The 24,416-nt window shown below is 42.6% G+C and overlaps 1 protein-coding gene across 1 annotated transcript in view; it reads right to left on the reverse strand.

The window, feature by feature from the left end:
- Nucleotides 1–17,707: 17,707 nt before the first annotated feature.
- Nucleotides 17,708–24,416, reverse strand: part of GRHL1 (grainyhead like transcription factor 1) — a 56,083-nt gene continuing 49,374 nt past the window's right edge. The window contains exons 13-16 of the mRNA XM_004457211.4: nt 24,118–24,209; nt 23,701–23,786; nt 20,531–20,595; nt 17,708–19,388 (exon numbers count right to left, since the gene is read on the reverse strand). Coding sequence (XP_004457268.1) covers nt 19,274–19,388; nt 20,531–20,595; nt 23,701–23,786; nt 24,118–24,209 — 358 coding nt within the window. The 3' untranslated portion in view covers nt 17,708–19,273. The remainder of the gene's footprint in view (nt 19,389–20,530; nt 20,596–23,700; nt 23,787–24,117; nt 24,210–24,416) is intronic.

The raw sequence follows: 24,416 nt of genomic DNA on the forward strand, positions 1-24,416 counted from the left end.
TCCTCTCCCTCCCTGCTCTGCCCCTGCAAACTCAAGCAACCTCTCATCATCTGCCTTCGGGACTATAGATTAATTTGCGCTTTCTGGAGTACTGATTGAAGGGAGTCATATCATAGCTATTCTTTTTTAGCCTGGCTTCTTTGCTCACCATCCTTATTTTGGGATTCAGCCATGTTTTTTGTAAGTCAACAGTTCTTTCCCTTTGTTGTAAAGCAGTAGTCCATAATTTCTTTATCCATTCAGCGGCTGGTAGGTATCTGGATTGTTTCTCTTTTTTGGCTGTTATGACTAAAGCTGCTATAAGCATTCATGTCCAGGTATTTGGGTGAACATAAGTTTTCATTTCTCTGTGATAACTGCCCAAGAGGGCAGTTGCTGACTTGTACAGTACTTGCATGGTTTCTTTTTTTAGAGAAACTGCTAAACTGCATTCTGCAGGGGCTGTACCCACCAGCAACGAGGGGGACCCAGTTTCCCTGTACACTCAACAGCATCCTTTGGTGTTGCCATTGTTTTTTATTTGATAGATATGTAGGGGTATCTCATTGTGTGTTTTTAAAATGGATTTTTTTAAAACAATTTTTCTCTTACCATATATACAAACTAATATTTTCTTTTAACCACATTCAGATATATATGTCAGTGCTGTTAATTACATTCATAATGTTGTGCTTCCATAACCACCATCCATGACCAAAACATTTCCATCTTTCCAAATAGGAACCCTATACATTTTAAGCCTTAATTTCCCATTGTCATTATGATTTTAATTTATATTTCCCTAAAGGATAATGATTTTGAACATATTTTCAACTGCTTATTTGCCATCTGTAGATCATCCTCAATGAAATATCTATTCATGTCTTTTGTCCATTTTGTTTTTTCATTAAAGAATTTATAGGTTTACAGAAAAATCATGCAGAAAATACAGTGTTCCCATATACCACCCTATTATTAACATGCTGCATTAGTGTAGTACAGTTACTGCAGTTGATGAAAGAAATTTTTGTAGTTGAACTATTAGCTATAGTCCATGATTCATATTAAGGTTCACTGATTGTGTTACCCAGTTCTATAGATTTTCTTTTTATCTTAAATTTTTTATTCTAGTAACATATATATAAACCAAAATTCACCTGTTTAACCACATTCAAATATATATTTCAGTGCTGCTAATTACATTCACAATGTTGTGCTAACATTACCACCATCCATTATCAAAACTTCATTCTAAGGAGAAACTCTGTACAATTGAAACATTACCTCTCCATTTCCTACCCCAGTCGGGTGCCTGGTAGCCTATATTCTAGATTCTGACTCTATGAGTTTGCTTATGGTAATTAGTTCATATGCAGGAGATCATCCAATCTTCATCCTTTTGTGTCTGGCTTATTTCACTGAACATGATGTCTTTAAGATTCATCCACGTTGTCGCATGTATCAGAACTTCATTCCTTTGTAGGGCTGAATAGTATTCCTCTGTCTGTCTATACCACGTTGTGCTTATCCATTCGCTGACTGATGGATACCTGGGCTGCTTCCTCTTTTGGCAGTTGTGAATAATGCCACCACGAACATCGGTGTGTAAATATCTGTTCGAGCCCCTGCTTTCTACTCTTCTGGGCGTATTCCTAGTAGTGGGGTTGCTGGGTCATGCGGTAGTTCTATACTTAGCTTCCTGAGGAACTGCCAAGCTGCCTTCCACAGCGGCTGCCCCATTTGGATTCCCACCAGTGGTGAATGAGTGTTCCTGTTTCCACATCCTCCCCAACAATGGTAGTTTTCTTTCTTTCTTTCTTTTTTACATAATAGCCGTTCCAGTGGGTGTGAATGGTACCTCATTATGGGGTTTATTGTTTTCCCAAAAGCCCAGTGCTCCTTTTCCAGCTACAGCTGGCACCTGTGCCCCGGCAGTGGGTCAGCCCATCCTCAGGGAGGAGGAAGATGCAAAAGACAGAAGGAAAAGCGGGTGAACCCAGAGCTGCGAAGGGGGGACCGGAGCGGAGAGCTGGGAGACCCAGGGACCAGCAGAAAGGAAGGAGGCCGCCTCCCCCTCCACCCTTCCCCGGATTAGGAGAAGAACGCTGAAGGGGAGTGGGTGCAGAGAGGGAGGGAGGGAAAGAGGTTCCGCAGGAACTGGGGCGGAAGGGAAGGGCGGTCCTGGGGGCTGAAAGGGAACAAAACCCGTCCACTCCTCCCCTCCCCCCCACTCTCACCCCTCCCCCCCACTGGCAAGTCCCCTCGGCTGCCAGCACAGCTGGTTTCTCTACACAAGCCCCCTCCCACCGCGCCCACTGACCCAGGCCATCCCAACACTGGAGGGGTCGGGCCAGCTCTAAGTTTAGCCTCTTTGCAATCTAGTCCCCAGCACCTGCCGCTAGCAGGGCACTGCCGCAGGGGGTGGGACACCCCGCAGTGTAGGTGGCGGGGGCAGGGGACACAAGGGAGCCCTGCAGAGAGAGCATGTGCACGTGGGGGTGCTGGGTTAGACCTCGCCCCCACACACCCGGTTGCTTAATCCGCGTAAAATTCTGCTGGGTGCTAAGGCTTGGTGGGGTTGGGGCATGCCTCCCTGTGCAGGCTGTGGGTCAGACCGTGGGGCAGCCTCTGTGTGGGGTGGCACATGGACATGTCGAGCCCCTGCTGGATGCCCTGCTGGCCTGGGACTTTGGGGGGTGGCCACCAGGGGCTCTGCTCCATCATCATGTTCTGCAAGTTCAGGAGATGCAGACTGGGGGGCTGGGTCTTGGGGGTGGGGGCTGGTCTTGCTCTTGGGGAAGGACTCCAGGGTACTGCTTGGCTTCTCAGAGGGGCTGACCCTTACCAGGTGGAACTCAGGGGTCCCCGCAGGGGCAGGTCGGATCCCCTGGCTCAGCTCGGGCTTGTTCAGCGTGGATGCCATCCCAGGGGCACACCCGGTGGGCATACGTTGCCCAGGGACCCGGCCAGGCCTTTGCCCATCAATGCTGCGGGGGTGGGGGGTAAGGGGCCTGGCGGCGGGGGGCGGGTCCTGCTGGGGCTGGGGCATGCCTGAGGGGCGGTGCTGCTGCAGGCTGGACCCTGCACCCCTGCTCCTGCTGGGGGCTGCTGTAGCTGAAGGTAGGCAGAGCCTCATCTGGGAAGAGTGGGGCGCAGGGCTGCGGGGGACATCCAGGGAGTCTGAGCCTCTGGAGCCATCATTACAGTTTTGAGGGGAGCCCCCCATCCCCTGTGCATTGGTGGAATGTGGGAGCCCAGAGGGGTGGGGGAGGACAACGTGGTAGGTGGGGGCTCCCGGGAAAGGGGCTGCTGGCCTGGCAGGTTGACAGCCACGGGCTCTGGGCAGCGACTGAGCTCGGGTGCATCTGGCAGGCTGGTTGTGGCTGATCCCTGGTCCGGAGCAGCAGGGGCCAGTCAGGCAGTGGCTGGACATCTGAGGTGGCGATGGTCTCGACAGCATTGTGGGAGAGCCGGGTAGAGTGGGCAGCGCGGACTTGGACGTCTGGGACATCATCAGGACAGGCAGCTGTGGGAAGGCGCGAGGTCTGGGGAGGAAGTGAATGGCAGGTGGGGAGGATAGGCAGGGGGCGCTGGGAGTGCCCTGGGGGCCGCCAGGAGGGAGAGCACCCCGCTCCATGTTGCCCAGGGGGACAGGAGAGTTCAGGCTGAGAGGCGACTCCTTGTTCTGGACGTATGAAAACACTGGAATATAGACTGTACCCTTCACGTCAATGTTACATGTCTTGAACTTGGTAATTGCACTTAAGGTGGACACATAAGTGAATAACCTTTTTCTTGGGAAATGTACTTGGCCACGTCAAGTGTCCAAGGAGCATGATGTAGACAACCTACACTCAATTGTTCAGAAAATGGTCTGAAAGACAGATAGATGGATAGATAGATGTAGAGATAAACTGATGGATAGACAAATTAGATACAGCAAATGTGACAAAATGTTAAAATTGGTGGACCCAGATATCTGGGGGGTAGGCGGGTGGGATGTGGTATGTTGCAGTTCTCTGTATGGGGTTTGTGTTATTTTTGTAACTGTCCTATAAGTTTGAAAATATTTCAGAATAAAAAGTTAAAAAAAACACACAGATACCACTAAACACCCACTAGGATGGGGGGTGATAATAAAAGAGACAGACAATAGTGAGTGTTCGATGAGGATGTGGAAAAACTAGGACCCTTGTCTTCTACTGGTGGGAATGTAAAATTGTACAGCTGCTTTGGAAAAACAGTCCAGCAGATCCACAAGTGGTTAAACACATACCCCAGCAGTTCCGCTCCTAATTATAGACCGAAGAGAAATGAAAGCCTGTGTCCACACAAAAATGTGTGCACGACTGTTCTTCGCAGTGTTATTCATGACAGCCAGAAGGTGGAAACACCCCCATGCCCATCAGCAGATGAATGGGCAAATAAAATGGGATATATCCAGACCATGGAATATAATTCAGTTGTGAAAAGGGATGACGTTCTGACACATGCTACAGAATGGGTGAACCTTGAAGACATTCTGCTAAGTGAAAGCAGCAGACACACAAGGCACATAGCCTGTGCTTCCATGTTACCGAAATGTCGGGAACTGGGAAATCCGTGGAGACAGAAAGTGAGATCAGGCTGCCCGGGGTGGGGTGTTGGGCATGAGGTTTCTTTATGTGGTGGTAGAAATGCTCTGGACTTAGCAGTAGTGATGGTCGCTCAGCCTCATGAACACACTAAAAGCCACTGAACTGTGCACTTCCCAGGGGTGGATTTTATGGGATGGGAATGATGTCTCAAAAACGTAATGCTACGGGTGCAGTTGTAAGGGAGGCCTCCCGAGCTGTGATGGGACCTTCCTGTTTGAACAGAGGCATTTTCAAACCATGTGGTAATGGGGGGTGGGGGTGGGAGAGGACACTTCTTGTGACCCAGGCAGACTGGAGCAGGCCAGAGGGGCCGAAGGGACCTACGGGTGGCCTGGCACTCAGGCCCATGGCTCTGGGTGCTTTGGGAAGGTGAAATCCAGCACCAGGACGAGACCAGGGCTACCCTCATGCCTTTATCTCATCAGACAGCAAAAGGGATGGAGAACAGAACCTGGCCCCAGAGCGCCAGCACTCAGCACAGAGCCACCTGGAGGGCTCCCCGTCCTTCTGGAGGTGGCAGTTATCTGACTATATTCAGCTCTCCAGGTTTGCTGCAAAAGGCAACTTCAGACCAAAACTCCCCGAGGAAAAGAGAACTTGGCCCCATATCCTAGGAAGGTGCATGTTGGGGGGATGATGGGATCTCGGCTCTCCCCCTGGGTTTGGGTGGCCTGGATTAGCCGTCCTTCCTTGCACTGTCCTATTGGACAGGACTGCCTTGGCCTTGCTGCCCCGTGACTTCTGAAGTGCTGACCCATGCCTCTGGCCAGCCTTGCCCAGTATGGGGCAGCCTGACCACGGGGCCTCCCGATTTATATCCTCTCTCTGCCCCGGGGTCAGGATCGCTCTGCAGCCAGCCTTTTCTGGTCTGTTCACTCCTCAGCCGCTGCTGCAGGGACCTCTCTCCTAGACTCCCCCACCTGGGCTGAGGTCCGAGTCCAGCCAGCCCCAAAGTCCAGCAGTCACAGGGCCTCTGGGCCTCCAAGTGTAAAGTCACTTGCCCAGAGCCACCCCCCACCCTGCTTCCTCCCCACTCCCACCCCACTCCCATCCTCTGAAAGCTGCCTGGACATGGCTCGGGAAGCTGTGGAAATCTGGGCGGGGGGCCATGAGCTGCCCCCTGAGCCACTGCCTTCCAACCCCGAGGGAGCTGGAATGAAAGCGCAGGCCAGCCTGGGCCTCTGCGGAAGGCAGCCAGCTCAGACCCAGCGGTCAGTCAGGCTGGCTTCTATTGAGCTGGACACCCCTGCTTTGAGGACTGACTCCAAAAGAATAAAAATGAGAAGAAAAGGGAGCAGACTATCAGGAGTGGAGTAGAAAGTGGAACGCGTGTTGCTATCGCCATCCGACCCACACCAAGCACGCCCTGGGTGCCAGGCATGAGGCTAGGCTCTGGGATAGTGGAAAGATGGCGGGCTCTGTCCCTTGCTCTGTGATGTGGAGCAGGTCACTGTGCCTCCTTGAGCCTCAGTTTGCTTCTTTGTAAAGTGGAGGTGATGGCCCTCACCCTGTTGGGCCCTGCCCTTTCCACCTCACGGCATTGCTTCGAGAATCCGTGGCGGAACCGACATGTGAGCAACCTTAGGGTGGGTTTCTCCTCTCTCTTGTTTTTTTCTGCCAGGGACTGCCTGGGGAGGGGCTACTGAATCCTGGGGGTACCCTTGCCCGGTGGAGCCACAGCCGCCGGCCTGTACAGCCTGCACAACGTTTGCTCACTCTTTTCATGACCAGCCGTGCAAACAGAGATAAGTGCCTCCGTGTGGGCACCTGGTAACCAGGCCTCAGCCAGCTGCCCGGCTAGCCTTGTGCTTCATCAGCAGTGATGGGGCAAGGAGGCCACTGCCACGTTCGGCCCCATGGAAATTGGGAGGGTTTGGTCAGAGGACAATCCAACTTCCTGGCTGAGGAACTGCAGTAGGAAGAGCTGACTGGCCTCGGAGGGCTGTAGGAAGCAGCCTTCCTCCCTGGGTCACCCCACGTGCAGGACTGAGCCCGAGCTCTGTGCAAACAGGCCACCCACACAGCCCGCCCTGGGAGGAGGGAAACCCCTGGGCGCTAAGGAGGGCTGGGAGCACTCTTTAACCTTGGGTTTAGATACGCAGTCAGGGGTGGAGCAAGGGCTGGTTCCTGCAGGCGCTCAGCCTGTGCTCAAGCGCCTCAGGCCTGTGAGAGAGCCAATCTACGCTCACGTGGGAAACATTTTAAAGATCTGCATTTATTCCAATGGGTAAAATGTTCACACCATACTCTCTACACTTTTCTCTCATCCTCCTCACAAGAGCAGTCTCTGTGATAAACTCCCTGATAAGTTTTCGGGACTAGAAGAGGTCATGCCTCTCCCCTGCAGAGCACCTTGTAAACAAGTCGGCGGGTTGTTGCTGTTAAGCATTTTCTCCAGTAAGCCCATGTCAACAGTTGGGTCTTGACATATGGTAACACACAAAGAAGGAAAAAACTAGACTTCAATAGTAATAGAGAGTGAAAAACAACTTCTATCTAATTTCGTTTTTATCATTTCATATTTTCCTGAAAATTAAGCGTGTGCGTGTGTTTGAGTGTGTGTTTCCAGTAGGGCAAAGGAACTAGGTTATGGAGTGAATCAAGAGATAATCATGATGCAACTGTGCAACTTGAAGTGTGGCCTTGGGCGATTCCTGAACACAGGGGCTGGGGTGCACGCGTGTGTGAAATCGTTTCCCTGGGCTCTGGACTTAATTTTCTGTAAGGAGTGACAGGAAAATCATGAACTGACACAAAGTCCACTTAGATCTCTGAAATCATCATCCTTCAAGTATGCACACTTCAGCTGAACCTGGACACCAGGTGTACACCAGTTGGGAATGTTGAAAAACTTTTAGAGAAGGAAAACCAAATTTTTTTTCCTAATCACTGAGGGAGAACTCACCCACTGAATTCATTACTCTCCTAAAGGGCTGCTTAATAGCTTTCCTCAGCATTTTATAACTTGGAATAAAGACTGGCAGAATTGCTCTTCAGCAGCAACATACAAGAGAAGATTCAGGGGAGAAGAGTTGGGATTCAGAAAGTCCATTGATCTTTCAGAGGCTGCAATCTATTCATGTCACAAACATTTGATGGCAAAGTTGAATGATTCATTCATTCATTCAGTGCAAGCTTATTGACCACTGTAACAGTAAGGACCTCAAAAGGAAATTGATGGCACACTCACAATAGAATAACTCAAGAAGGGATTATTTACAAAGGACTATTTACCAACAGGAAATGTAGGGGAATCTAAAAGGTTAGTCTCATAACCTCCAGCAAGTAGCAACTAAGCCCTGAAGGAGCGAGGACGTGGTACCACGGGTGGAGGGAAAGAGTAGTGTAGAGGAGGCCAGCTTGAGAGAGACCGTGCGCTTCAGGAGAGGAGCTGGGGAATCAGCATCCTGGCCTCACTCTCTCATCTCAGATCTCCAGCCAAACCCATATGGGTGGTGCAATCCACAGGGGTCAGCCTCCTGGGAAGGAGAGAAGGGTACAGAGGATGGAGAGTGGATCTGGAGGGGCAAATAAAAGATAACCAACACAACTGTCTCCAAGGTGCCAGACACTTTTCTCAGTATTCAGGACTCATCAGTAGATGAGTCAGAAAAAACCCTTGGTTTTGTGAAGGGTACATTCTAGCAAGGGAAGGCAAACAATAAACAATATGTATAATAATCAAGTAAAATATATAGCAGTTTAGAAATTGTTAAGTGCTGTTGTCTTAGTTTTCAGGCTGCTATGATAAACAGCCCGCAACGGGTTGGTTTAAACAATGGGAGTTTATTGTTTCGTGGTTTCAGAGGCTGAACAGTTTGCTTCCTCTCAGGTAGGTAGCGTTCACTACAGCCGGCAATCCTTGGGTTCCTTGGCTTTCCATTACATGATGATATTCTCCCCTTTCTCTTCTGGGTTTCACTTACTTCTGGCTCCTCCCCATGGCTTTCTCTCTCTACGTCTGAATTTCTTCTGCTTATAAAGGAGCCCAGTAATCATATTAAGGCCTGCCCTCATTCAGGAGATCCTTTACACAATGAATTCACAACCACAGGAATGCGGATTAAGAACATGTGGTTTCTAGGGTACATAATTCAACCTACCAAATCTTGGGGAAAAAAATAGAGCAGGTTAAGGAGGCCTGGGGATGGCAGAGGGAGGAGGTTGACGGGCCAAGCAACAACTTGTCCTTCCCTTGGAAGAGATATCTTGACATGCCCCAGATGCCTGGGCACATAGACATTTTATTGAAGCAGCTCCCTGAATTTCTGTGGGATTTACTTTCTACCTTCTGGCATACATGTATCTTTCTAACATATCTACAGAAATTGCTATTTCTTTGCTCACAAGATCCTTTCAGCATAATATCATCCGTGGTATGACTTGATATGCTATGGAATGGAAAGCTGACTAGGTTCCTACAGACTAGACTATAACAGATGGCTGGAGAGTTGATTTAGCACTGAAGTAGGAGAGTGAGCATGCATTGTTGGCCCTGCCAGCTGAATGGAAACTCTTTCTTGTGGTCTTTATTAACAGATATAGAGAAAAAAGCATTTGCAACAGGGACAAGTCTGAGACTCGTTCTTTTATTCATCTTGTTATTAATACCACTGGCTTCCCTTGGGCTCATAAAAATTCTTCCTGGTAACATGACAAAGATAGGCCAGAAATCTCCAACATGACTCTCAGCAATGGAATACTAATAGTCAAACATAGTAGCGTTTGTTACCCGAATGTTAATATCTGCTTTTTAAAAAATAATATATATATATTTAAAAGATACTTAATGGGAAGTGGACTTGGCCCAATGGATAGGGCGTCCGTCTACCACATGGGAGGTCCGCGGTTCAAACCCCGGGCCTCCTTGACCTGTGTGGAGCTGGCCCATGCGCAGTGCTGATGCGCACAAGGAGTGCCGTGCCACGCAGGGGTGTCCCCACATAGGGGAGCCCCACGTGCAAGGAGTGTACCCCGTAAGGAGAGCCGCCCAGCGCGAAAGAAAGTGCAGCCTGCCCAGAAATGGCGCCGCCCACACGGAGAGCTGACACAACAAGATGACACACACACACAAAACAGATTCCTGTGCCGCTGACAACAATGGAATCAAAGAAGAACATGCAGCAAATAGACACAGAGAACAGATGACTGGGCGGGGGGGAGGGGGGGCAGAGGAGAGAAATAAATAAATCTTTAAAAAAAAAAAGATAGATTACATAAATGTTACACAGAAAATATTGGGATTCCCTTATGCCACACTCCCCCATCCTGCCACATAGATAAACGCATCCTGGGGCATTGCCACTGAGCATGGACCATAGTTCACATTGTAGTTTACATTCTCTCCCACACAGTTCTGCATGTTATGGGAAAATATAAAATGGTCTATATCTGTTGTTGCAATGTCATTCAGGAAGATTCCCAAATCCCAAAAGAGCCCCTGTATTAAACCTGTTTTTCTCTCTTCTTGCCCCCAGAGCCTCCAGTGACCACTGCCTCCACATCAATGTTGTAATTTCTTCTATTGCTAGAATCACAATAAGTCTATAGCAGAATACCAGTAAGTCCACTCTAGTCAATAGTTCATTCCCCAGTCCTGATGATTCTGGGATGGCAATGCCCACTCCACCTCTAATTGAGAGGGGGCTTTGATCCCATATGGCTGATGAATGGAACTCTCTTGCTTGCATTTGTAGGCCCTCTCATATCCTTGGTATGGTGATTGTCAATTCTCACCTCCTTGTTAGTTGTCCTAGGTGAGTCCAATGAACTGGAGAGTAGATGTTGCAACTCTGCTGAGGCTCAGGACCCAGCTGGCACATGGAAAGTCCAAAGATATCAGTTTACAAACTCCAGCACCAAGTATAGGTATAAATTCCAGCGCCAAATATAGGTATAAATAGAAGGGACAGATGAGCCATGTGTAGGGAAGCCATAACTGAGGCCAATCTGTCACTCTCAGAAGCACAAACTCCAAAGTAGGGCTCACTGGCATTTGCTTTTAACATCATGAAACCTCAAGTGGCATAGCCGTGTAGTAATGATGATGTATATAACTGGTTGCAGCATGTGCTGGTTGCAGCTTGTGCTGCTTGCTGCTCATTGCAACATCTGTTCATTGCAGCAGTTGCAGCATCTGTCATTGCAGCATCTGCTCATTGTAGCATGGTGTCTGCTGGTTGCAACATCTGCTGGTTGTGGCATCTGCTTGTCTTCTTTAGGAGGCACCAGGAACCAAACCCGGTTCCTCCCATGTGGGAGAAAGGTGCCCAACTGCTTGAGCCTCATCTGTTCCCTTCAATCTAATTTTCCTTTTTTTTTTCAATCTATTTTCTATTGTCCTTTCAATTTAACCTGCAGAATGCTCTTTGGTATCTCTTGTAGAGCTGGTGATGAACTCTCTCAGCTTTTGTCTCTCTGGGAATGTCTTAATCTGCCCTTCATTTTTGAAAGACAGTTTTGCTGGATATAGAATTCTTGGTTGGCAAGTTTTGTGTTCAGCACTTTAAATATGTCACCCTGCTGCCTTCTTGCCTTCATGATTTCTGGTAAGAAATTGTCACTTACTCTCATTGAGGCTCTCTTGCATGTGACATGTTGCTTCTCTCTTGCAGCTTTCAGAATTCTCTTTATCGTTGGCATTTGACAGCTTGATTAGAACGTGCCGCAATGAGCGTCTGTTTGGATTTATCCTGTTTGGAGTTTGTTGAGCATCTTGGATGTGTATATTCATGTCTTCCATTAAATTAGGGACGTTTTCAACCATTATTTCTTTGAATATTTTCTCTTCCATTCTGTCTCTTTTCCTTCTGGGACTTGCCTAATTTACTTATTGATACCCTTGATGGTGTCCCCCAGATTCCTCAAGCTATGTTCACTTTTCTTCACTGTTTCTTCCTTCTGCTTCTCTGACTGGATGATTGCAATTGTCTTATCTTTAAGTTCACTGACTTTTTGTTCTACCAACTCCAATCTTCTGTTGAACCCCTCTAGGAAATTTTTAATTTCCATTACTGTGGTCCTCAGCTCTGTTCAGTTCTTTTTCATGATTTCCATCTCTCTATTGATATTCTTTGTATTTGTCTATCATTTTCCTGATTTACTTTAGTTCTTTGTCTATGTTTTCCTTTAGCTTAGTTTATTTAGGACCATTTTTAAAAAGTCTTTGCCTAATATGTCCAACGTGTGGTCCTCCTCATTGGTGGTTTCTAATGCTTTAATCTTCTACTTTGCCTGGACGATCTCTTCCTGTTTCTTTGTATGTTTTGTAATCTTTAGCTGAAACTTGTACAATTTGATATTTTAATGTGTTCTTGCTGGAATTTAGACTCTGAGGTATCTGTTCCTTAAGGTTGTATATAGTGAGTGTGATGACAGAGCTTGTCTTGAAGGCCAGGAGCTAACAAAAAAAAAAAAAAAAGGAGAAAGAAAATACATTTCCAAGTTTTTTCAGATCGACTTATGAGAGTTCTCTGCTTCAGGGATTTCCACACAATGAGTTTAGAGAATAACTCAATGCTAAATTGTGGGGGCCTCCCTGATCCTTTCTTGCATGCATCTTGTCTTGGGCATGGGCATGGGGCCCTGGAAATGTATCCACAGATATACATGTTCCCTTTCCCTAGGAAATAGTTCCCTCAAGCTCCCAGGCACTATACTGTATGTCTCATAGCCAACAATCCCTTGTCTCACGCATCCAGAATTGCCTGCTCTCTCACAGTATTCTGTATGAGAACTCTGTGAGTTGCCTTTCTACACACAGGGCAAATTCTGGGAAACAAGCCTGAAAATAGTGTCATGGTTCAGTCCCTCAGGCCATCGACCAGAGAGAAGGGGCCAGATAGACATCCTCCCAGTATCTGCATGATGGTTACTCTACTCCTTCTGGAACTAGGACTAGGGACCTACACTAGGAGTGTGGGCCAGCTCTTTGCTGAGTCAGTGAGGGGATAGGGGTGACTAGCCAAGGTGCCACAAGAGTCTCCCACCCTTTAGTTGCCTTTTTCTTGATTTGGTTCTTGTCCTATTACTGAAATCCTTCAACCGTTTCTGGAGTTTTGAAAAAAATGTTTCTGTCACTTCTTGCTGGTTGTTCAAAGTTTCTATGGAAGATGGACTCCTGGAATGTCTCACTCCAACATCTTGATTAGTGGGGGGCTGTTGGCAATTGTTTTGGACCACAAGAAGAGCAAGAAGATGAAGCTCAAGTTTGCCATCTTTCAACTTTTCAGTTATGAAAGCAGGATGTTTCTTTTATTGTTTAAACCAGTTTGAATAGAGTTTCTTATACTTGCAGTCTTCGAGCTGAATCACTTGTCATAAAAGCCAAAGTAATTTAAAAGCTTATTATTAATATCAAATGCCCTAGGGATATGAAAGTAAGCAATTAGCTGTTAGGCAATTTAGCTGTCAGGAGATCACTGGAAACCTTGGAAAGAACATTTTCAGCAGAAACAGCATGTGATAGTGGAAAGAAAGTTTGGAGTCAGTTATACTTCTGTTGCTCCTTGAGCATCTATAAATCTCATCTGTGAAAGGGGGCATTTCATTTGATTCTTGGGAGGATTAAAGATTATGTCAAGTGTCTAACAGCTCAGTAAGTTAGCTCAATAAATGGTATAGTAGGAATAGAAGTCAGACTGCAGTGAAGTGCATAAGTGAGAAAGTGAAACAATAAAAAGATTGTTCTTTCAATATATAAACACGCAGTTCACAAAAAATGAAGTTCAAATGGCCAATAAACTTGAAGTTTTGTTCAACCTCACTCAAGAGAAGTGTAAATCAAAGCAATAAGATACAAGTGTTGATAAAATACCCAGAAGCAAGCTCTCTCATACTCAGTTGGTAGGAATATAAAATAGTTCTCTTTGGATGGCAATTTGTCAATATCTATAAAATATTAACTAAACGTATTATTCGACTCAGAATTTTTCTGCTAAGAATTCATCCTATGATTTTACTTTTAAATGGGAAGATGTACAAGCATGTGTTCTGCAGTAATGTACCCAGATTTTGTCTAGATTTTTGACTATACTACAGAAAATGAATTAATGAATTTCAACAGCACGTCGGGTTAGTTAGGCCAGGAATTTATTAAGGTAGGGAGGGAATAGAAATGGGAGAAAATAACAGATCATGGGTCCAGGTAGAGAGGAAGGGGCTAAAAAGTGATAAAGAGGGCTGACTTACAGGCTACAATTTCCCACTATAGATTATATATGCCCAGGTTTTACTTGCGTGGCCATGATAGCAGGGAAAAAAATGGTGAGAGCAGGGCACAGAGAGCAGAAACAGGCATATAGGCTGGCACTGGGACCAGCACCAGGACAGGGCGAAGGCAAGAGAGCAAGAAGGTCTTTGTGCTTGCTTTTTTTTTTTAACGTTAATTTTTTATTTTTAAAGAAGCTTCTAGATTACATAAATGTTACATCAAAAATATAGGGGATTCCCACATACCCCACTGCACCCCCTACACACCCCCCACTTTTCCCACATCAACTTCTTTCATTAGCATAGTACATTCATTGGAATTGCTTTTCACACCATTAATTATTTCGCCCCTTTGCTAATGACAGGAGTCCCAGCTGTTTGCTGTTTTGATTGATTATTCCACCTATCAATCCCCCAGGAGGACCCAATGATAAGGTTCCTGAAGAATAACCAGGGCTTCTCCTGGTTTCTGGAGGAAATCTCATTCCAAATGGCAGAGTCTCATGAGAGTCTTCCAGCAGCCACCTTGGGGGTACCAAGTGACACAGGGACTTTTTGCCTGGTTCCAGATCTGTGTATTGATTCCCTATCTAGCCTGTTTCAGTAATGTTTGAAACAGCAAAAACTTGGCCTACATTATAAATCTTACCATAACCTACAGAATTGGGTGGGAGCGTAAACTACAATGTAAACTTTAATCCATGCTTAGTGTCAATGCTCCAAAATGTGTTCATCAATTGCAATGAATGTACCTCACTAATGCAGGATGTTGTTAATGTGGGAAAATGTGGGAGGTGTGGGGAGTGGGGCATATGGGAATCTCCTATATTTTTTATGCGACATTTGTATAATCTAAATATCTTTAAAAAAAACAAACAAACTTGACCTAAATGTCCATCAGTGGGGCACTGATTAAACGTCTATGAAAGGAATACAATGCAGTCATTACAAAGAACAAATGTCTAAAGGATACTGATAAATGAAATCATTAGCTAAAAACAGTATGACTAATATGGCCCTATTTACAAAACAGTATGAATACCTCTGGGGAGTGGGATTTTAGCAGAAGGAAACATTTTCTTTAGAGAAATCATCTCATGAGGTTCTAAAATTCATTATAATGGCTTACTTTGTTTTTCTTAGCCTGTTACATTTATAAAATAAATGAAACTTTAGTGAAAAGATTATTTGACTGGGGTAATGGCTAAAAGGGTTGAGGATTAAGGAAGTCATTTTTTAAGATATAAGAGACTTGAACATGGAAGAAACAATGAATATACCTATTTTTATTCTGCATCCATTGGGACAACTGTTGAGCTTGGAAAGATCACTGGAGGAGTCACAAGTCCTGGGTTTAAAGCCTGGCCATAGCACTTAACTAACTGTGTGACCTAAGTCAGATGAACATTTTGGTACTATTTGGTGAAAATAATACAATGCTTCCTTCATAGGGTAAATGAACCAATGAATGTGAGAGCACTGTGTACACAGTTTTATTGACTGAGGTCCAGCTAGCCTCATACTTTCAGGTGCTGCATTCAGTCTTCTCCTGTTACTCTTTCATAATAAAATTGTGTCTTTTCCTGGAAGCCACATTTTCTACAGCCCCGTTGTCTCTTACTGACTTCTGCTTTACTGATTGTCGCCCTGTTGAATGGACAGTCCCCACCTCCTGGCCCCACTTGGTGGACTAACTGGTCCATGTCCAATCCAGGCTAATTTCTGAGCTTATAACTTCTAAAAACACCTCGTTGCTGTCTTACAAATTACAAAACTTGGGCATCTTCTATGTAACTAGCATTGGGTTGGGTACCAGAGATCCAAAGCTAAGACATCAAACCTTTTCTCAAAGAAATCAGCGGTTGTGGGGAGGACTGGCCAAGTTTCAAGTTATAATACAAGTAGTGAGCGCGGTGAGATAAGCAGCATTGCCTACTAAAGAAACCAAGGATAATGCTACTGGGGAGATTGGGAAAAATTTGTCTCCAGGGGAAAGCCAAGTTTTAAGGCAGAAGATAGAACTAAGTGACAGGAAGAAGTGCAGTGTATGGAAAGCTAAGGAATATTAGGGAACCCCAAGTAGCTTCATGGAGCCCTAGTGAAAGGTAGAGCATGGGAAAGCCCTGAGAGGAAAGGTTCAAAGAGAATAGAAGGGCCATATTGCATAGGGCTTCCTATGCTAAACTAAGACCCTGAAGCCACAAAATGATCAGGGACTAAGTCTGTTGAAAGGACTCTTGCCTTTTGATCCAAGGATCAGAGTGAAAAATGCATAGATGTCATAGGAAATCTATCAGAGATCTTCATTAATTTGATCTTGTATTCATTAAAAATATATTTTAGGGGAGCAGATGTTGGCTCAAGCAGTTGAACTCCTGCTTGCTTCTCACATAGGATGTCCCAGCTTTGGTTTCCAGTTTCTCCTAAAAACAAAACAGGGACTTGGCCCAGTGGATAGGACGTTCGTCTACCACATGGGAGGTCCGCGGTTCAAACTCCGGGCCTCCTTGACCCGTGTGGAGCTGGCCCATGTGCAGTGCTGACGTGCACAAGGAGTGCTGTGCCACACTGGGGTGTCCCCCGTATAGGGGAGCCCCACATGCAAGAAGTGAGCCCCGTAAGGAGAGCCGCCCAGCGTGAAAGAAAGTGCAGCCTGCCCAGGAATGGTGCCACACACACAGAGAGTTGATGCAGCAAGATGATGCAACAAAGAGAAACACAGATTCCTGTGCTGCTGACAACAACAGAAGCGGACAAAAACAAGAACACACAGCAAATGGACACAGAACAGACAAAGGGGGCGGGGGGATCAATAAAATAAATCTTAAAAAAAAAAACCTATCTGGTACTCAGGCAAAGACTTAACTAATAAAGAAAGTAGTTTTCTTTGATAAAGGCACCATTTAACTCCTCACCCTGTATAAAAATAACTTGAAAATCTTGTTCCAGGCTCTGGTTTGAAACAGAAAGCTCCCGAGTCCGGCTGGCCATCAATAAATCATTTTCCCTTCTCAAAATCAAAAAACAAACAAAAAAACCAAGCAAACAAATGAAAAAACCAGCCCGGGAGCTGATAGGGGGCTCGCTGTTGAGCGCCAGCTCCCACACATGCATTAGAGCATGAAAATGGTCTACTAATGATTGAAGGGATGAATGCACAGCTATGTGATTATACCAAATACCAATGACTGTACACTTTGAATGAACTGTATGCTTTATTAACATGCATAAATAAAATCTATTTGTTTTTAAAAAAATAATCAAATATAGTACTGTACAACACTGTGAACCCCAGTGTAAACCATGGACTATAGTTCATGTGAATAGGTTGGTACATGGAATCTCTGTATTTTCTAAATGATTTTTCTTTTATCCCTCAACTTCTCTAATTAAAAAAAAAAGTAAAAAAGAAAAACAACAACAACAAAAAACAAACTCAGGGGAGCTGATGAGGCTCTATCACATTTAGGCCCTGGTTTATCTGAATATGCTCAGAACAGCTGTTTAATTTAGAAATTCTCATTAATTTAAACATTATTGGAATATTCTAAACTAAACATCATCTGCTAAGCTTTTAAAAATTAAGAACAGTAAAATTTTAGGTCTGAAAACCTTAACTACTACTTTAGCTTTAGTGGTTCAGATTTGGTAATAGCTGAGAAAGTATTCAGGACTCTCTTACTTAGTAATTATTACTTGGGTCATTTCAGACCCTTGTAAGGCAAAATTAACATGAAGGAAAAGACCTAAGTATCTAGGTTGAGAAATAAGTAGAAAGTACCAAGAAGATTCTTTTCTGCTCTAATATTTTAAGATTCCAAATTTTGCTTTACTGATTAATGAAAGGATAAAGTCAAATTGAATAACAGAAGAAAGACATCTTACGAAATAGACATATAAAATTTAATCCCTTTGGCTTAAAATACATCTTTGATGATACAATTAAAAACAACAAAGACAAAATCATTTTCATAAAATAAAATATAAAATATTGTTATATGACCCGTGTCCCATTATATCTTCTATTAGAAAACCAGCAATTTAGTTCACAGACTTCATTAGAATATTTTAACATAAGGATGTATCCATCAATCCTACTTATACAAATGACCTATTCTAGTTTCCAAAACCTAAAGATACCCATGATTTTATTTGTTATGAACTTATACTTTTTAATATTTTTATATATTTAAATGTGTACAGAATGTTCCTCTGCCATGTAATATATTTTCTTAAATCCATGAATGCTTTCTAGAATTGTTAACATACAAGATAAAGCTCTGAAACATGACAAAATAAAAATCATTCTCATAACAAGATTAGCAAGAACTCCATTCTGAGTTTGTTCGCTTGGTTCACAATAATTACAATATGCTTGGTGTAATTACTGTGTTTGTTCACTCAATACAGGTATATCTGACTCAGACACTAGCAAACATAACACACATGAATTGCAGTAGTGTTTTCTTTTACTTCATTTGTTAAACAGTGCAGAAATCCAAGAAATAATATTCTCAATAGCAAACAGAATCTGTCATTTGAGGTTCTGCTAGGCTATGGAATGATTGCTTGTGTTTGGGAAAACACATAGAGAAAGCTTTTTAGTGGGTTCCACTAAACACAGAATTCTATCTGTTTGGAGTACTTTATAAAAAATAACTTAGTTTTTGTCTAGAGAAAGTCTTTAAGGTAGATCTTATTGAATATCTTCACTATATGTACACAGTCACCATATTTATATATTATATATTTATATAAGACATGTATGTACACATTTACAGACACAGACCTTCAAAAATATATTGCACTTATATACAATGCAGCTTTATCTTAACTGATTTCATACTGTAATCCATTTAAATTCTTCATAAGAAAAACAGGTGACATGTCCAAGGAAGTTGCAAAGGAAGATTTCAGTAACATGCCCTATTTCAGTAAACATTTATTGGAGGGGTAGTGTTTGAGAAAGGGGCTCGTCCCTTTATTCTTCAGATGCAACTCCCTCGAACCTGAGGCTGCCAGAGTTATAATGAGTACAGGCAAGAGCACAAAGTCCTTAAAGCCAAGCCGCCTGCTTTTTCTGCATTCTATTAGTGAGCAGGCCCACTAATACTGAAGAAACAGAAGGTAGGTATTCTAATATTTTTTAAAATAATGGAACAGATAGCCTAAATGTTCCCAGAGAGTCTAGTAAATCTTGGAACAAAGTTTTCACTTTTAAACCTAAATATCTGTATTGGAAAATTCAAACATATGGGTATATGGATTTCTCTGTCACCTGAAAAAGGCCAATGCAATATATTATATACTATCTTCAGGCCAAACACTTGTACTGACATCTGCCCACATTTGGAAGGTGTTTGACTGGTGTACCTGCAGCTTGCCAAACAATAAGAACTGTTTAACACCTTGATTTAACTCATTGGGAGTTGTGGGCCAGTATGCCTTTAGATCTCAGTGAGGGTGAGTTTGTATGATCCTCCTGCTTCCTCGATCTGCAACTGGAAGGTATCTTCATTAGAATAATGCTTCACAATGTTGTCATCCATGTTGACCAGTATACTAAATAAGGAAAGAAAGAGACAAATTCACTTTATTCCTACTAGGCTTTAGAATCAGTCCCAGATTTTTAAGCAGCTACCTCTGTTACTTACTAGCTCTGACAACTGAGACAAATTACTTAAACCTCCACAACCTTATAAAATGGAAATAATAATAGGGCCAATCTCATAAGGTTGTTTGAGCATTAAATTAATCAAGCAAAATATTTATAACAGAGTGTGGCACATGATAATAAATATTAGCTTTTTATTGTTATTTCTGGCATGTAGCAACTACTAAAACAGTAGCTAATATAATACAATTAAATAAATTACAGAAGGAATACATCATTGGAATGCATATTAATCAAATTAATCTACATGACCTGAAACTACAGCCCCCTGAAAAATTATCATCCCTGGTAAATTATCCTCAAAGTTGAAATGATCCACTATAAAGTCCAACCGTTTCCACTAGTGTCATCCAGAAAATTTCAATTAAGATTTGTTTTAGAATTAAGCCAGAAAACTCTTATACTGTACCATGCTTATCCATGCGAAATAGCAAAGGCAGTTAAGTAAAATAGAATTGAAAATATTAATTTTTGGACAATGAAGCAATGTTATATGACTTCAAGATATGATCTAGGGCAGGATGATAAAGTAGAAAAATTAGAGGCTTTGAATATCACTCATGGTTCCACCAGTAATATGCTACAAGACCCTAGGCAAGTCTCTTAAGCCCTCTGTGCCTCAACTGCCTCATCTATAAGCCACAAATAATGATATCCATCTCAGAAGAATGATAGGAAAATTAAATGAAATACATGAAAAGTGCCTGATCCAGTACCTGACTCATGATGGGTGCTCAATAAATAGAGTAGCTATTATTGTTATACTTAGTAAATTTCATAATATGCTGTGGAATCTGAAGCCACTTCATTGCTGCCAAGTATGGGAAAAGCAAATAAAAATTTTACTTGAAGGAAAAAAGCAAAACCCCACAAAGAAGTTTTTAAAAAGTACATCAACTTTATGTGGATAATTTAATGAGAAAAAATACATTATAGAATTAATGTTTCTGTAACTTTCTGGACTGGGCACAAATGCATGTGAATAATGTAATTTTATTTAGATGTAATAAAAATGCCAATCAATGCTCACCCCTTTTTACATTTCTTGAATATTTTTCCAATTTTATCATGGGGAACATCATACTTGTCTGAGATCTAAAAGAGAAAAGAAAAATTACAAAGTGTTGTTTTCATGGCTATACACACACATACACACACAAGCTCAACTTTTTATTTTGCAAAAATTGCCTATCAAGATAGGAATAAGATCCAATTCATATCTTCAGGGATTTCCTTCATCTGAGGGGAACTGGAATCAAGTTCTTATTAGTTCCCCCTAATTTACAGATATGAATAAGCCAAGTGATTGGGAAATATATACACAGACTAGGACAAGGTAAGTGTATATACAGTCATAGGTATTTACATAAAATGTATAAAGGCCTCTCTTGGAACAGACACATCTAAGTTGAATCAATCCATCAATTAGCTTGTGACATTTCTGATCCTCAGTCTCTCCTCAAGAAAGTACGAGTCTCACTGCACACATCACTGAGTTGTGGTGAAGATTAAAAGTATCTAGCACAAAGAAAGAGTTAATGATTTTAGAGATGGAACTATGGAAAGGAAAAAAAATTAATATCCCATAGTCTAAAAGACTTCTGGAAGACCTCACCTTTGCCAGTTCTGCACAGCCTCTCAATAGAATAGTAATGAATTTTGCAAAATCATGAAGGCTCACGGCTAAACACAGCTGCACCCACTGGTGTGTGGTCCTTAGCATCTCCTTGGTCTCATCCCCTCCCCTCTTTTCTTAATCACCATGAGTAGGCTAGACTGTGCAGTGAAATTATTACAATGTAAACTTTGCATGTTTCCCTTTCAGGGCACAGAAACTATCTTTAAAGAGAAAGGATGAATTACTACTCAAAGAACAAACAGCTGATTCAGTCTACTGGAAAGTCACAGATCAAACCCTTTATTTGAAATTGTCTAGACTACTCCTAAACTGGAATTAGTGCCCTAGCCTCAATTTAAAGAGAAAAGTTCAAGGCAATACTGAGAAATGAATGACCAACCTTCAGATCTCTTTTACTCTAACAAAAATAGGAATTTCATACCAAACCCAAGCTCAGTGCTCCTATCAAAAAAATAAGTCCATTTCTTTTCTGTATCACTGGTTAATAATACTTTGTATATTTATAAAATCACAGCTCCAAAAGACTTAAGATAGTGCAATAAATTTCTTAATGAATTGTAAATAAGTTATGTTTGGCACAGTTTAAGTCCAATCTTTCTTTACACTCTTCTCTCGCTCCATAATCAAGAGTTTCCATGATTCTTAAGAAATGATGAATGGGACATCAAAAGACAAGGTAAGAGAGAGAAACCCAGGAAAAAATCATAGGAACAAGGTAATAACAGTTGGAAACTAGAATGCTATTGATGCTTGCTAGTTGTGGTACAAGTGGGAAGGGAACATGCTGTAAGAGATGCCTGTAAACTCAGACAGCTTCCCAGGAGAGACTAAACAATAGTTCCTCAACAATCTACTGTTTCCTCACCTTGCTTTATTTTTCTTCATTATACTTATTAATACCTGAAAAATTACATAGTAATTTCTTTACTTACTTTGTCTCTACCCTTCTAACTAGAATATAAACACCATTAGGCACTGTGTCACTTACTCTTGTAACTCTAGTGCTTAGAACAGTAACTATTTATTAAAGCAAGTCCATAATGAATATTTCTTAAATGAATTCAACACACTGTAGTAGTTAAGGGGAATCAGAGGAAACATATTTATAATTCAATTATGCACATGGTTTTAACTCAAAGGCAGAGGAATGAAGTTGACAAATACCTGGATTCAAGAGATGATCACCTGAATTTTACCCAGCGACAAGACCAAAATGGGGAGCCAGCACAGCACCCTTCCCCTGTTGTCATTTCTTACTAAGATCCCAAAAGGGAATACTTGGGTCAGTTTACTCTTCATCTTTTTGTTGGGGTCATGTATGAAGAATTATGGTCATCCCAAGTTACATCTCCAATTTTTTTCAAACATGCTTTGGGTAAGGTCTTGATACAAGTTCAGTAATTCCCTAGAACCCGAAATTTTGAAGACAGACCTAGGAACCACTATTTTTTTTTAAAGAGCTTGTCTGTTTATACATCTTTTCATGTCTCATAAGTTTGTCCAACTGTGCATGCATCTATCTGTATATCTCTAAATAAGATCGGAAAGTAGGACTTCTCATATCAAAATCCAAAATACAATTCTGACTATTAGTAACTTGCAGAGTGAGCCCAAGGTGTATTCTGAGGCTTTAACCAAACCATGAAGAGCAGAGGGGTGGGGTAATGGCATTGGGGTGGGGCAGTCCCATCACTGGAGTCATTATTTTTATGTATGAAGTTTTCAAGATTTTACTATATTAAAATATTTTTTTCTAAATGATCTGCTAAATGGCAATCTCTTGTTAACCAAGTATAACCAATTTAAACTATCTCATATCACAAATTCATTCAATTTCATGAAATAGACACTTGCTGGTTGATTACTATCTACTAGCTATCTGTTAGGCACAGGAGTTTAAGAGTCAGCTGGGGCGGAGGACTTGGCCCAGTGGTTAGGGCGTCTGTCTACCACATGGGAGGTCCACAGTTCAAACCCCTGGCCTCCTTGACCCATGTGGAGCTGACCCATGTGCAGTGCTCATGCGCGCAAGGAGTGCCCTGACACGCAGGTGTGTCCCCCACGTAGGGGAGGCCCATGTACAAAGAGTGCGCCCCGTAAGGAGAGCCGCCCAGCGTCAAAGAAAGTGCAGCCTGCCCAGGAATGGTGCCGCACACATGGAGAGGTGACGCAGCAAGATGACGCAACAAAAAGAAACAGAGATTCTCGTGCCACTGACAACAGAAGTGGACAAAGAAGATGCAGCAAATAGACACAGAGAACAGACAACCAGGGTGGGGGGAAGGGGAGAGAAATAAATAAATAAATCTTAAAAAAACCTCAATTACAAAAAAAAAAAAGTCAGTTGGAAGAGACAGATATGCAAATAAATGACTACCATAAAGGCAGGATAAAATGTGTGATACAATAAAGGCATAAACAAAGTACTATGCCTCAGGAAAGGTTTCAAAGATTTCAATACAACAAAGGAATTTGGTTAGTCTGATAAAATTTGTTTCAATGGAATTTTATCCAAGTTCGGTTTAATTTTTTAAGGGCATTATAAAGTTTATACTACTTACAGCTTCCATCAAACCTTTCAAAGACGGCGTCTTGAGCATCAGGGCATCAAAAACCTCTTCCGACTCCTTTCGAACATAGAGCAACACTAATTCCCAAATATGAATAAGGAGATGAAATTTTTATTTAAAAAAGGACACAGTTAATTCTTATGAGCAAAATTAGTAAATAGATAATGGGTATTGGTTGAAATAAAAATACACATCCACATCAAGGACAACAAACACAAGCTAATATAAAATCTGTCTTAAGGAACACAGCTTTCAGTTTCTCTTTTAATTCTAAATCTAAGCTCAAGCTAGATGTTGGTCTGATGAAAGGATATTCAAAAAGTAAAACTGGACAAGATTCCTAATCAATTAATGCAGATTCAGGACTCACTTCTAATTTTAAACCCCCACTAAGAAATCTAAACCAACCTCTCTTTGGTTCTTCTATTCGGGTCAGTTTAGCAGGAGATGGAGTAGCAAAGTCATCTTCCGTTCCATATGGCCCCCTTTTCATGTTAGATCTACAAGTGATCCAAAATTTGCAGTTAATGATTTCAACTTAAATGCTAACTACAAAATCAACTGCATAAACAAAGAGAGCCCTAGGATATATCATTGAATTTTAGATTTTAAATGACCTTCATTCTTCTTTATTTTGTGGATGAAAAATCTGAGGCCCAAAGAAAGGTACTGATTCACTCACCCAGGTGCTTATGAATATTAATGGC

Source organism: Dasypus novemcinctus, chromosome 25, assembly GCF_030445035.2.
Source record: "Dasypus novemcinctus isolate mDasNov1 chromosome 25, mDasNov1.1.hap2, whole genome shotgun sequence".
In the NCBI taxonomy this organism is placed as follows: Eukaryota; Metazoa; Chordata; class Mammalia; order Cingulata; family Dasypodidae; genus Dasypus; species Dasypus novemcinctus.